The sequence below is a fragment of the Carcharodon carcharias genome, chromosome 17, assembly GCF_017639515.1.
Source record: "Carcharodon carcharias isolate sCarCar2 chromosome 17, sCarCar2.pri, whole genome shotgun sequence".
In the NCBI taxonomy this organism is placed as follows: Eukaryota; Metazoa; Chordata; class Chondrichthyes; order Lamniformes; family Lamnidae; genus Carcharodon; species Carcharodon carcharias.
The window spans coordinates 71,655,514-71,670,216 of record NC_054483.1 but is presented as its reverse complement, the minus strand read 5'-3'; the positions used below and the strand labels follow the sequence as shown (position 1 = coordinate 71,670,216).

The window sequence follows — 14,703 nt, the reverse complement described above, 5'->3', positions numbered from 1 at the left end:
GAATGCTTAAAATGATGGATGGGGTGCCAATTAAGCGAGCTGCTTTGTCCTGGATGGTGTTGGGCTTCTTGAGTGTTGCTCGAGCTGCATTCATCCAGGCAAGTGGAGAGTATTCCATCACCCTCCTGACTTTTGTCTTGTCAGTGGGGGACAGGTTTTGGAGAAATTAACATGAGTTTCGTAGGTTGGCTCACCCCTCTGATTTCCTCTCCTGTCCTGGGGGGAAGGGAATTACCTTTGCACAACAGACCAGAAGCACCCCACAGGAGCATCATGTATTCATCCATTGCACCACCAAAATCCATTATATTGGTCATTGCTGATTATAATACAAATGGCTTCTTTTAAAAATTAAATCTGATGCAAATGAGAAGACAGCAATTCATACTGAACACTAACTTAGAATCATATTTATTTTTACCATCTCTGGAAAATATGCACATCTCTCTACATTTAACTTCTTACAAGCTTAGGTTAGACAATCGGTTCTTGAAAACAATTGTGCAAATATTATGAATCCCCTCACCTTCCCCCCAACCCCCAAGCTGGTGAAGCTAATTCATCTTGTCAGAATTGGGACTCAAAGCTAGAATGTGACTCAGCAGTTGTGTCAGTTATCAACACTTTGGATAAGAAACATTTGGTGCAAATGTATGAGGCAAGTGCCAGGTGGCAAGATAGACAAGACATTAAGCCACCTGCATATTGTATCACAGAGTGAGAGGATGAGGTGGCACTGGGATTTCACTCTCAAAACATTGACATGGATAAATGCTGAGACCTATTTCTCACAGTAAGAGAAGTAAAAGAGATAAATAATCAGATGGAGAATTAGCCTGAGCCACACTTGCACACCTCCCTGTGACAGCTGGAGAAACAGGTCTCCAATTCATTCTCTGGAGCTGGAAACTCTTCAGGATAGAAAACAGGCATTTGAGAAAGAAGGGGAAAAACAGAGCGAAAGGAGGAGCACCCGATGATGAACTTAGCTCAAAGACTTATCGAGAGGTTTTCAACTGCTGGCCATTTGGTTCACACCTGAAATATGGGTGACCAACAAAGGTGAAATCTGATGTTATATAGAAATTTACAGCACGGAAAGAGGCCATTCAGACCATCATATCCGTGCCAGCTGACAAGGAGCCATTCAGCCTAATCCCACTTCCCAGTCCTTTATCTGTAGCCTTGTAGGTTACAGTATATCAAGTGCATATCCAAGTACTTTTTAAACATTTTGAGTTTTTCTGTCTCTACCACCATTTCAGATCCACAGCACTCTCTGCATGAAAAAAATTCCCCTTGAATCTTTTCTAAACCACCTACCTCTTACCTTAAATCCATGCCTCCTGATAATAGATCTCTCAACCATGGGGAATAGCGTCTCCATATCCAGCCTATCAAGACGCCACACACACACTTCAATTAGCTCTCCCCTCAGCTTCCTCTGTACCAAAGAAAAAACCCTAGCCTATCCAACATTTCTTCATAATTAAAATCCTTTAGTCCAGACAACAACTGCATAAATCTCCTCTGTAGCCCCTCTAGTGCAATCATGCCTTTCCTATAGTGAGGTGACTAGAACTGCTGACAGTACTCCAACTGTGGCCTAACTAGTGTTTTGTACAGTTCCAGTATAACCCCCCCAGTTGATATATTCTATGCTTCGGCTAATAAAGGTAAGTATCCCGTTTGCCTTCTTGATCACCTTATCTATCTGTGCAGTCACCTTCAGGGATTTGTGGATATGCACTCTGAGGACCCTGGGTTTCTCTACACTTTTCAGTATCCTACCATATATTGTACATTCCGTTGCCTCAATAGTCTTCCCCAAATGCATTACCTCACAATTCTCCAGACTGAACTCCATTTGCCATTGTACCATTTATTTGACTAGTCCACTCTTATCTTCCTGCAAACTACAGTTTTCTTCCCGATCATCAACCACAAGGCAAATTTTTGTATCGTCAGCAGACTTCTTAATCATGGCCCCTACATTTAAGTTCAAATCATCGATTATATACCCATTTTGCTGTTTCAATCATTCAGCTTCTGTCCAAAACAGGTGAGAGGTTGTTGAAATATACAAAGTTAGGCTCCCATGCCTGCTGTCGTCTCCTGATTACAATATGCATGGGACATGCACAATGCCTGCTAGTCCCACATTCAAGCATCAAGATTAATCGTTGACCTTTAAAGGGGCTGCTAAAGGCCTTTCCAAAGAAGGTGAGGGTTTTGTTTTTCCTTAAGCAGAAGTACTCCTCTAAGCCTCACAAAAATCTTCGAGTCTGTTGCTGCCCCAACACCTCTCCTCTCCTGCCCCCAACCCCCACCAACCTTCTCCCAACAGGCCTAGCCATCAGTTGATTTTACACTTCAGCTTGGCAGTATTCTGAAGCAGAACACCCATTTAGCACCCATAGCTCCTGGCAAAAATGTCAATCAGGTCCAAACACGCAAATGGCTCAGACTGCCTGACTGCTTTATTGGCACACTTCCGATATCATGATCATTTGGCACCCAAGTAGAAAATTCCAACCCTGCCCCGACCTGACCCCACCACCACCCCCCATCATTTTTGGGGATATTTGTTGAATAGATTCTGGCCTTGTGCAAAAGTGGGCCAGTCCAATACTATAGACTGGTGGTTAATTGGTCTACACCAATATATATAATATAGTAAATATAATTTCCATTCCCAAAGACACATATAAAGTTTAACACTTAAATAATTCTCAATGTATATGTTTTCACTTAGACAAAGAAGTTACAAGTTAAACTGCATAATACATAGGGGTGAATAGAAAATGAACAAGAAAAGTATCTTGCAGTACAGAAGGTGCATTAATTATGTATGCAGTTTTTCACTAAAAACTAAAACAAAATGTAAATGTAGCTTATATATAATCTGGGGAAAAATGTGCCATTTAACAACTAGAACAGCAATTAGCAGTGTTAGCATTTCATTATTTAGTGAGCTTCATCTTGCGCTTTTTTACTTGAAGCATCTCAGTCGCATCTGGCATCACATCTGTCCGCTGAGATTCTTCTGTACTTCTGTCTGCCTGAGCTTTCTGACAATAAAAAGGGGAATATGAGCTTTTAGCTTCATGCATAATAATTGTATTAATAGTTTGCAGTCATAGTCATATTCTATAAGATATCAATCACTCTCTCGTGCAACGATCAAGAAAGTATGAAGGATAGCTTCAAGCACTAAAACTTCAGAAATTTAGGATGCTTTAAATTGTCCTTCACAATAATTTGATAAGACCTATTCACATTGTTCTGAGTACACAGACCTACAAACAATTTCCTGTATTTAAGAGATAGTTATTTAGCTTGATGCTCCCATGGGGTCAGAGATCATGTCAGAAATCTTGGGTGCACATTGTTTTTTGACCAATCATTTAAAAGGTTTGACCATGATATGTGATGTGCACTGAATTTTTCAATATGCATTCTAAGTAGACAGGCTACCCTCCAGGAGGTTGAGTTCAGAAAATGATCCCTAAAGTTCCAAGTTTTATATTTCATTACCTCGATGAATAGATTCCAGCAGGAATGGATCCAGGTCAGTGAAATTCCAAATGCATAATTGCAGTTTAACCTGAAGGCAGCATTTATTGAGACATTCAGTTGATAGCATGTGCCCCATGTATGAATCATATTCTTACTGTCCCTGATGCTTTCATTTTGAATGTGGCTGTCATATTAAAGTATTATATTTTGGTGGACTCATCATTTTTCAGACCCAATGTTACTCAGGGAACGTGCTGCTTAAAAATAGAAGAAAATATATTACCTGATTCACTTAGACACTATTACTTAGTTACATCCCCATAATGCTCCAATTCTTATTGATAGAGATTGCTTTTTAAATTGCTTCAATAAAGCCCAGGGAACTTCTATTTGCTTAATACATTAGACCAAAAGGAGTTATAATAATTATACTGCATTCAAATGTTTATGAAAATTTGAACAAATCTATCACTGGGAATAATTAAAGCCAGGAATTTGCATGGAGTTGTTCCTGCTCCACTTCACCATAAACAGAGTTTTGTTACGATTCCCATAAGAGAAATTTGAATACCCAGTGATTTATTGAAAGAATGAAGCCACAAGCTTCCATGATTTAGTGCAAATGAATTTTACTGTATAAAGATCAACTAAAGTTAACAGTATTAAATAAACACCGTTTTAGGTAATTGCTTATATTATACATCAACAAGCACTATAAAACAAAAACACAGATTCTTTAAACTAAAAAACCCAACTCAACCTTCCCTTATCCATTATGACTCCCCACCCAGGAAGTCTTTGGCTACTTATCATGTTCTTGAAGACTATTCACTTCCTTTGGATTAACTCCAAACTTTTCCACAGCTGCCTTGTAAGGTCTGGGGCTTTTCAGCTCAAGTCTGAGCTTCACTTGCAATTCCTAAGCAGTGACTTTGACAGAGCATTAGAAACACTTCTGGATTTCTAATAGCTCTATTTTCCTGGTCCACAGCTATTCCATATCTCTTGGCAAACTCTTTCCCTCTGCCATCTGAACTCAGGGCTTACACCCACCAACAGGTGCTTTCTGCTCCAACCCCCAAAGGCCTTTGGCTTCAAATCCAAACTGATCCTGGGGCTCATATAATAATTTATATTTCTAATGGGATGAACATAGTTCTCTCCATAGTTGCTAGTTCACTCCTGTACACCCTCCCCAAGAAACACCCTTGTTTACAAAGATGTTTTTAGCTTCTTTGATCTGGGAACTATATGGCTAACTTAAACTCCCTGCAGACAACTGTAGACATCCCAAGAAATGCAAACCAAAATAGCCCATTGTTTAGCCCATTGTTTCTACCTCTGGCCTCAATTTCCATAAAGATAGACTATACTTTGGATGTTACATATCTTAGGGGTGTTGCTAATTTCTCAAACCCACTTATCTTACATTTTACACTTTAATTCCTAAAGCTAAAAGTTATACCTTTGAAAGACATGAATTTTGAAATTAGATATTCACAAGTTTCCAGTGCATGTCTAGAAGAGTTACTGGGGTAGAGCAAGAGCAGCACCAAGAAAATTCCGGGCTAATGTCGTGATGGGATAGTGGTTATGATGATGCTATTAAGTTTGCAGACTGTAGGTGAGAAGTTTGATTATATTTGTACAGCTGCATACTATGGTGCATACACAATGGTCAACAATTATTTATTAATTAATAATATGTAACAATGGAAGTCGCATTCTCCCATGTTAGGATTAGCCCATAGTCACATTGTAAAATACACTACAGATACTGGTTAAAGAACATACCATGAATTGTTCAAACTGAATGGCTGCGTTCTGTGGGTCCAGCCCTTGTGCATACGCCATATCAGCTGCACGCTTAACCATTTCTACTTTATGATAACCTGGAGGTGTCCAGCCAATGCCACGAATCCAGTTCAGGTCAGATTTGTATGCAACCTAAGGAAAAGTATACAGTGAATGAACAGGTATTGAAGATTTAGCTGGATTCCTATAACATGTACAATAACTAAACAACACAAGTATTACTGTCAAAAAGATGAAACCAAAATAAAATGATGTCCGCAGTGATACAAGCCCAAAAACCATTTATAGCCACATCAGCAGAGAAATATTTAACATATTCAGGTGGCATTCCTCTGTTTTGTAAACCAGATGTGAGTCTATTTATTTTATGTGGGTTAATGACTGCAATGACACAATGAATGGAGAAATATGTTTAATGGAGTGATGTTTTTAATAAACACTCAATGTAGCACCAGTATTTAGGAGATAAGCTGGCCAGTGGTACTATTTTGCTTTACTCTTCCTATTGTGAATAGACTGGGATGTATTAGTAAAATGTATTAAACTAAATCACTATCTTGAACGGAACTGCAAACTAAATTTATATAATTTTTCTCAAAACTAGAATAGTAAAGCAAAAAAGCAAAACAGAATTGGGAAAATGAACCCCTGCCCTGACAGGATGTTGTTATGCACTGATGTAAATGTGCTACTATTGCATTACACATAAACTTATATGTGGATACTAAGTTATAATTATTGTTTTCCAGCTGTTCCTCCACTTTCAAAACTAGAACTATGCTTCTCTCAATCAGATAATGTACATTTAGCATCTACAGAAATCTACAATCTATTGAATCCTATTTTGCATCTATTCCTGGTGAATCCTGGGGCTGATTTTTTCCTGGCCTTGGAATGGTGGGCTAGGGGGCAGGGACACCAGGAAAATAACAGGGAGCTGCATCAGGATGGCTCCCCAATGCATTCCCAACAACAGGCATATTTCCTGGGGACGAGATGCAACTAATTCACAGAATTAGGGGTGGTTTTTATGTGCTCACCAGCATTTCACCCCGAGTGGCAGTCCAGGCAACCAGCAGAGCCAGAAGGTCCCTACCCCAAAGAGGGGCGGGCACGCAGAATAAGATGCCCAACAAGGCCCCAGAGGGCCACCTGGAAGGGTTTCACCACCAATCAGAGATGCCTGTCTGCTTGTTAATTATGTTAATTTTTAGTTACCACACCGAAGGGGCCCCCACGTTGAGGTATCCTTTTGAACCCTGACCTGTCTCACCAGTGCCCACTTCTGCCAATGGAGCTACTGAGGTTTCAGAGCTGCCAGCTCTCCAATTTGACCAGCAGTATTGGGAGCCCATCTACCATCCTTAATTAGATGGCAAGCCCGGAAGCAGCCAATTAGGAGGCCCCCTTGAGAAAATAGCTCCATCAGCCTGACGTCTGGTAAATGCAGGTTTGGGGCCCCTGACATCAGGGTCCCAAAGTCCATAGTAAAACTCAATATTTTGTATTTCTGTGAGAAAATAGTGGTGGTGCAGGTGAATCTAAAAGAAAGGGTACATAACTGGATTGAAGTATAAGGATAAAGGAAATTGTAAAGTCAGCATTAAATAAGAAGGACCTACATACTTACATAAGATGAGATTTTCCAAATATTAACTCCTTAAAATGACTGGGTTATCATTGACATAATAAGAATTACTAAGAAGCACGCACCTCACACCAGAAACACATTTTAGAGAGAAAGACAGGAAAGCAGACAACCTATTGGCTAACTTCCTAAATTTCACCCCACCGTCCCCCCATGACATCCCTCCGTTGTCCACGCTCCCATCTCTCCAGCTCGAGGTTCTAAATCTTTAGCCTAAATAGTATTGTGCAACAAACCAACAAAGGAAACTATACTCAAGTATTAATGTTGTTGGAAAATTTAGGCTTACCAACATTGGAAATCTTTATTGTTTTTATACCGAGTTTGCAAATTAGTTTCTTCATATACTGAAACCATATTTTCTAGTTATGTTTAGATTTCTCTGCATCTCTTAGAATTCCCTGAAAAAGAAAGCAAGGATACGAGCCTGATACCAGGACTGTGCAAGTGCTGCCATACTCATGACAGCTGGCTTATTCCACTCATCACAATTTTTGTATTCCTCACTGTGGAAAAGTGCCTTGACTGACCTCCTTCAGATGTTCCAGCCATGTTTAGGAAGCATGCCTTGGTAGAATTCCTCTAGTTACCATTTGCAGTGACATGGTAAATATTCTAAAAGAACATGTTTGCAATATCACTACATGCATTTTTCCAAACCATAATTCATCCCTTGTGTGTAAACTAACTTACCTGGCCCTGATAAAGTTCACATATTGTCTGTTAAAGCTTAAATGCATGATTGGTAAAATCAAAATGGTGCCTTAGTACTTACATCGCTTTGTAGTTTGTAAGCTTTTTTGGCATGCTTCACATTTAGCTGTTCAGGGTCACATGTCCACTGATGTAAGTACTGCCTGTAGTTAATGTTACTGGCTTGCTCCTGGCTCTTTTTAGCTTGTACAAAACCAGGTTGCTGCATGTGCAATCTGTACTTGGATTTGCCCTCTTCAAATTCCTTCTTGTATTCCTTGGCACTCTGGAGTCTGCTGGCAGCCAAGAAGTGCTTCATTTTTGTATCATCGTCAACACTGCGGAAGCCAATCTGCTGACCCTTCTCTCTCGCAAATGCTTGCTTGTATTTGTACTATGAGAAAAGGAAAACATGTTAATTGATCATATTTACAAACAACTAGCATTATTAAAGCTAAATGTACAGTTTGTATCATCGATGAGTGGTACGTCACCATTTAACAAATCGCAAAATGGAGATTTCATAAACATGTTAAGTGGCCTGCTAATAATGTGCAAATACAAATAGGTTTTGACTTTTTTTGTGTATTACTTGATGGAAAGAAAATGACCAAAATCTAACTTATTCAGTGACACTAACACAATCATCACAGATTCGCACTAAGTGCGGTAGTGGGCACGAAAGACAACATTTTACCTGCCAGCCACATTTGCGGATTTTCGCACCATATCATCCCATTCCTGGCGCGTCTCGCCTCATTAATAATTCATTCATGGGAAACACGCTGGATCGCTGGAGGGCAGGCTCAGATTTGCCGCCACGCAATGACTTCAGCGTTTCCTTGCTCTGGGCACCATATTTAAAGCACATCAGAGCATAGCCTACCTCATGCCTACAGAACAGGACTGCTCCAGTCGGCAGATGGCCCTGAAAGCAAAGGTGACGGCAGCTATCTCTCTGGGGAGCCTGCTGTACACAATGGAAGGCCACTACAAACTCCTCTATCACCCCCCCACCCCCACCTCAGCCCTGGTCACAGGGGGTCCACCAGAGAAACCAGTCTGGCCTGGGAGGTGGTGGCAGTGGCAGTCAGCACCAACAGAGCACAGAGAAGGTCAGTCATCCAGTGCAGGAAGAGGGTGAATGCTCTCATCCATTCCACCAGGGTAAGTCAACCGCCTCATCACTCTCAACTCCCATACTCACAAACCCATCACACATCCACAGGGACCTCACACCTCAAGGGACAATACCATTAACTCTCACACACACCTCATATCTCCATCAGGCTCATATCCGCTGGAGCTTGCTTCTTCATCCAGTCCATGGCTCCGCTCACCACACAAACATTCCACACAGTGCCATGTGTCCTACTTACATTCTCTCCACCTGTTTTCATGCAGGAGAAGCTGGCTCACAACAACAGGGAGAGGTCCCAGACCAGGGGTGGAGTGGCCCACATTAGGCCCCTCACTCACTTTGAGGAGTGTGCCATCGCGCTGACTGGTGAGGATGTGGACCGTGCCTGCCCCAACGGTGAGGTCGGCAGCAATCGCAGACATCTGGGGAGAAGAAGATGCTGGAGCCCTACAGCTACTGAACCCTGGAGTCGAAGCTCGTGCACGGAAACCTCCCAACTTCCGAGAGCTGCTTTGTGGTGGAGCCACGTGCATGAGGACCCATCCAGCATGTGATGTACGTGTTCCTCCAGGGTTCGGTGGCTGTAGGGCTTCAGCATCTTCTTCTCCTCGGATTTCCATGATCTAAGTAAAGTCCTAATGGTAAGTCCCAATTTCTGCACATCTCACTTGTCCAGATGTGTTCTGGGTCAGCGTGTTTTCCCGCCAGTGTAACAGTAAATTGGGCGTGGGGGTGATGATCCCAGTCCAGCCTTACTTTGCATCCCATTAGCAGGATGCAAATCAGGTTCATACCATCCTCTGGGTGGCGGGCACCACTAGATGCTCCCACTGTGATTTTACGCAGCATGAAACCGATTCCTGCTCCTCACGCTGAATTGTATCCCCCGCCCACCATGGTGCCCACAGCCAAGGGGAGCGGAAAATTCCGGCCAATGTATTGCATTGTAACATCAAAATAATTTTTATTCATTCCACTATGGTATGCTTTATATAATCTCAGAAATGCATCAGACTTCATTATGAATAGATACAGAGGAGATTGTTTGTAGTCCAATCAATAAAATCCATATCTTCAAACAGGTGAAAAGCAGGTTGTTAGTCACCATGTGATGTAGTTAGAGCACATGTAAAGTGAACCTAAAATCTTTGAGAGGTTTTGCAAGAAAATGCTGGTTCTTACATCACTGGCTATTTCCCTTGACGCTTTGGCTGTCTGGAAGGGGATAGCGTCCAATCTAAGGTCATAACCCAGTGCTCTTGTCTGTTCCCAAGATGTCTTGTAAGCTTTCTGTAATAATAAAAATAACAGTTTATTTTCCCATCTCACCCCTAGACCTCCTTACCCTATTGGAAACTATCATTCCTATTCAATACTGTTCCTTCACCAGCAGCTAGAGCTGAATTTTATGAGCCCTCCATGAGTGGGAAAACTGGCACATGGAGCAGTAAATTAAGGTGCCATGCTATCAGTGATGTTCCTGCCACCTTCCCACCCCGCCACAATTTTATGAGTGGCAGGGGAGGTATCAGGTGGTCTGCCCGCCTACGGCCCAAATTGAGCCCTTAATTGGGCTATTAATGCCTACTTTAAGGGCTTCGACCTGCTGCTACTCCAATCTAATGAGCAGCAGGAGAGGTCTGCGCCCAATGTGCAGGCCGGCAGGTTTGACCTTGCCAGCTGCTGGCCAGTGAAAGGGGGGGCGTGCCTTCTTCCCAAGCCCCCCGTGCCAGTAGGAGGTTCCCCCGCACAGTTTTGCCTCTCTAAATCCACCCTCCCCGCTGCACTGTCCACATAGCACCACGACCTCCGTACCCACCCCCAAACCCCCTCACTGGGGCCTGCCAACCCAGGACTGGTATGATCCCAGATTTACTTGGGTTCCATGTCATCCATGATTGCCCTTCCTCCTGGGCCTCCTGCCCGGCCGTGCCCACTGCTCTGGCTGCGTGGCTGGAAGAATGAAGCTGCTGGCCTGTGATTGGCTGGTAGCTCTATGAGGTGGGACATGCTCCCGGAGATGGTCAGGAGTCCCGCCTCATATCTTAGAAGCCAATCGCCCGCAAAATTGAAGCAGAGCAAGCTGGCCATGTTGAGGCAGGCTCAACCACGACATTTACGCTACGTTGCAGGGGCCTTGCCATCAGCAAATAAGCCAGCCCATGGGCTAGATACCAGGAGGCACCCAATGAGTGGCTCTGGTCTAACTGTCCCTACATTCCTATGAGGAAGCAACTGGAATCCAGCAGGCTAACATTAAACATCAATAGTAGAAAGTAAAATGACAAATTTCACTATCTACTATAATATCATATCACATCAAGTACTTGTTAAAAACTGATTGCTGTCTAAAATAAATGATAGTGGTTTGCATATCATACAGAAGCTGTTTGTTGAAGCAGCAGGAAGCATGTCATGCTGACGCTCTACAGTATCTATATGGCTATAGCTGAATGAACACCAGCTCTTTAATCATAAGACAGCTGTTGTGTTTTTTAATTCAGCTCTTCCACATACATGTACAGGTGGTGTTGTTTTCATACCTTCACAGTCTTCTCTAGAGAATATGGGAAATAGAGGAATGATTCACAGATTAATTTACAACTGACAGGCCAAAATAATGGGGTGCTGACCCATAACCATTGGCCAATATGGCGAAGAGGTAGGATGGGGTGGGTGGCTCTGAAGCCCTTTCAGCTGCAGCTATCCCACTTATAATGAGCCAAATGGCCTCCTTCTGTGCAATAGTGACTTTATGACTGGATGTCAACCTGCAATTCAGGGGCACAACCCCATCTGCAATTGGCAGGAGCCGAGTTCAAACCCTGCACCTTCCGACTCTGAGGCAGAAATACTACCACTAAGCCACAGGCTCCTCCATATACAGGTGTTGACATATGGAGTGTTAGGTATCATTAAACTGCAAACTTTCACCAAGTATGAAATGCAATCATACATAGATATATTATAATCCTCCAGCAGTAGAAAAACACTAAATAGATCAAACTAAATGGCCATGATCAGGCATAGTCAATCCAACAACTTACATCACTGATGTTGTAGGCATTAATTCTTGCTCGCTTGAAATCAGGATGGTCGGGTGGTATTGTACATCTATGCATAGACTGTGCATATCTAGATCTGTACGACCTCTGCAAAGGAATGCATCATTACATTCGTTCCATTTTTAAGCTTGTAATTTTCTATTTCACATTCTCCTAATAAGAAGTGCAGTTGCCATTAGCACATTGTTGTTTGAGAAAGATGAAAGCAACAGACTTTTACATAATAAAAATGATCAAATAGATATTAAACAAATTCTCCTTATGGATTTCAAGCTACATACTGTAAAATTATAGCAACTTTTATTGATTTTCTTGAGTGATATAAGATACCAGTAACTGAAAATTCAATAACCTTACTATCTGCTGATTATATTTAAACAGCAGTTAGTTAATAGAATAGATGCAATGACTGCACTATAAAGGTGGAACACAGTTGTTTATTATAATGCTGCACAACAGTTGCAAATAATCACTCTCCCTGAAGGTAAATAGTAAATGTTTCAAACTATTTAGTCCTATATGTTATAAAACCATGTTTTACATCAAAAATGACTTAATTTACTTCACTTTGCAAATAACAAAGCCATCAGAAAGTAGTACTGTCTGGAAGTAAGCCACCAGGGCAATCAGCTTAAATGAGTGTGAATGGCCCATCCCCTGAACTACTCACAGACATCCACATACAATCTGTTTATTCAGGTGGGTGCAGACCTAACTGTTAAACTCAATCATTCTAAACAATGGACCCCAGCTGAGAAGGGGACTCCACCGGCCATTCCATCTAATCACTTTAAACAATGGACCTGGAATGAGGGTTTCCCAGCTTGTTATGACCACATTTGGTAACTGGCTTATTTGTGAATGGGGTCATGTGATAGAAAGCTAACCATTCATGTTAAAAAAGGAACTGCTTTTCCAGGGTCAGAGTCAGAGAGACAATGAGAGAGTAACTGCAAGAAGAGAACTCGTGGCCCCTCTCTTTCTCTCTCTGTAGCTCTCAAAATGTACAAATTTTATGTTATTTCAACAACTAAACCTGGACTGCATTAGTGTCATGCAATCTGATTATTCTTTTGCCCAAAGTAAGTGCAAGGAATGGCCAATAACACTCTGCAGAGAACAGAACCAATATTCAGCACAGCAACTGTTAGAACCGGTTGCAATTTAATAACTAAATTCTCTAGTGAAAGGTAACTACTTGTAGTCAAGATCTAGGCTTTAGATATGTTTTTAATCTATGTTCAAGATAGTTGGTCAGCACTGTAATTAAATAGAATTGTGGAGTCCTATGGGCAATATAGGTTTCAAAACCTTCCTGAAGTGTACCAAGTAGTCGTCAATAGCTAGTCTGTAACCTGTAGGACCTATATACATTATTCCAGTGAATTTGTCTATATTGCACATTGTAATCATTAAATAGTGACTAGCTACAGTGATAGATGATTCTTTCCAGCAACTATTTAACTATTACAAGAAGCCAACACAATCAACACTAACAAACATGTTCAATTTAATCATAAATTGACATGCACAACATCTAGGTCGCTTGAATCAACAGAATAACTCTTTGGGAAGTCATAGGCTAGATGCATACCAACAGGATCAAATTCCATCAGTACCAAGAAGCGGAGTACAACGCAATGTACGTCCAATCTCAGATTAACTTCAGACCTATTGCCTGATGATTGCTTCAGACTCATTACCACCACACTGTGCTGTATAGCTCAATCAGGACTTTTGCCATGGGAGAGAAAATGATTGTTTTTGTTTATTGGCTTGTAGTTTTTCATGTCACTCTTTGAGGATGGAAACATTGAATGGATACTTGTTACTAAAGCCACTGGCAGCACTGAGTCTGACAATGCATGCTTGCTCTGTCTCAATCCTGCTTCCTCACTCTTGTAGGTTAAGTCAATGAACATGGCAAATTTACCGTAGAGTTCTACCTGTTTTCAATACTTCAATCAAAAGAAAACGAGATGGATGGCATGTTTTCTGAATTAATTGGTGCACTTCTATCAAACAACATTTACTAATTTTGATGCAGAAATATTATTTTGATTGGAGGGGAAATTTGGATATAGCACCAATACATTATTGCCACATGAAAGGATACTTCAAAGTTCACCGTTAACATACATCACTGCATTGAAGGTAGCTTTTCTTAGCATGCATGATATCTTGAGAGTCGATCACACTTGTAAACTTCAAGGTATCGGGGTGCTGTCTGTATTTTTTCTGCAGAACAAAGACATTGAAAATGTAATTAAATGCTCTGTAGAAAATAAAAAAATTATACAGAAAAAGAGAGACCCTCTTCCCCATCTCCGTTATAAAAATGTAATTTCTAATCAAGAGTGTTTATAATATTGTGTCTTCACAAATATTTGCTATCAATCCATTCACAAAATTACTGCCTAGAAGACTTAAATAAGTGGTGTCTATTAGCAATACACCAAACTGCCAAGGTTTCATTGTAATTTCAAGTTAGGCGATATCTTGTTACAGCATACAAAGTATATATTGGACAGCATTTATTCAATCATGATTCATTGTCTGTTTAGTACAAAGTCAGCTGGGATTTTCTGCTTGGGCAGAAATCTGGCACAACCTTGGAAAATGAATCTCTGCTCACCCCGACAATTTCTGGCGTCAACTTAATTTGTAGGGGAGATCCTAGAAGTGATGATAATCAATGGGGAGGGCTGCCTGCAAAACAGTTCCTTAACAAGTTCCCCGCTCCTGCCTGCCCTAGGCCTTACTGAAATCAGTCCGAAAGCAGGCAGAATGTCAGGGCTACTATCTTGGATAAAGTAATTCTA

General features: G+C 41.4%; 1 protein-coding gene across 2 annotated transcripts in view; it reads right to left on the bottom strand.

Annotated features, from left to right (window-relative positions):
- Positions 1-395: 395 nt before the first annotated feature.
- Positions 396-14,703, bottom strand: part of LOC121289921 (nebulin-related anchoring protein) — a 116,551-nt gene continuing 102,243 nt past the window's right edge. For both annotated transcript variants that reach the window (XM_041209899.1, XM_041209900.1), the window contains 6 exons: positions 14,021-14,119; positions 11,864-11,968; positions 9,999-10,106; positions 7,758-8,069; positions 5,314-5,466; positions 396-3,071 (listed from right to left, as the gene is read on the bottom strand). In XM_041209899.1, the coding sequence (XP_041065833.1) occupies positions 2,964-3,071; positions 5,314-5,466; positions 7,758-8,069; positions 9,999-10,106; positions 11,864-11,968; positions 14,021-14,119 (885 nt within the window). In that variant the 3' untranslated portion in view covers positions 396-2,963. The remainder of the gene's footprint in view (positions 3,072-5,313; positions 5,467-7,757; positions 8,070-9,998; positions 10,107-11,863; positions 11,969-14,020; positions 14,120-14,703) is intronic.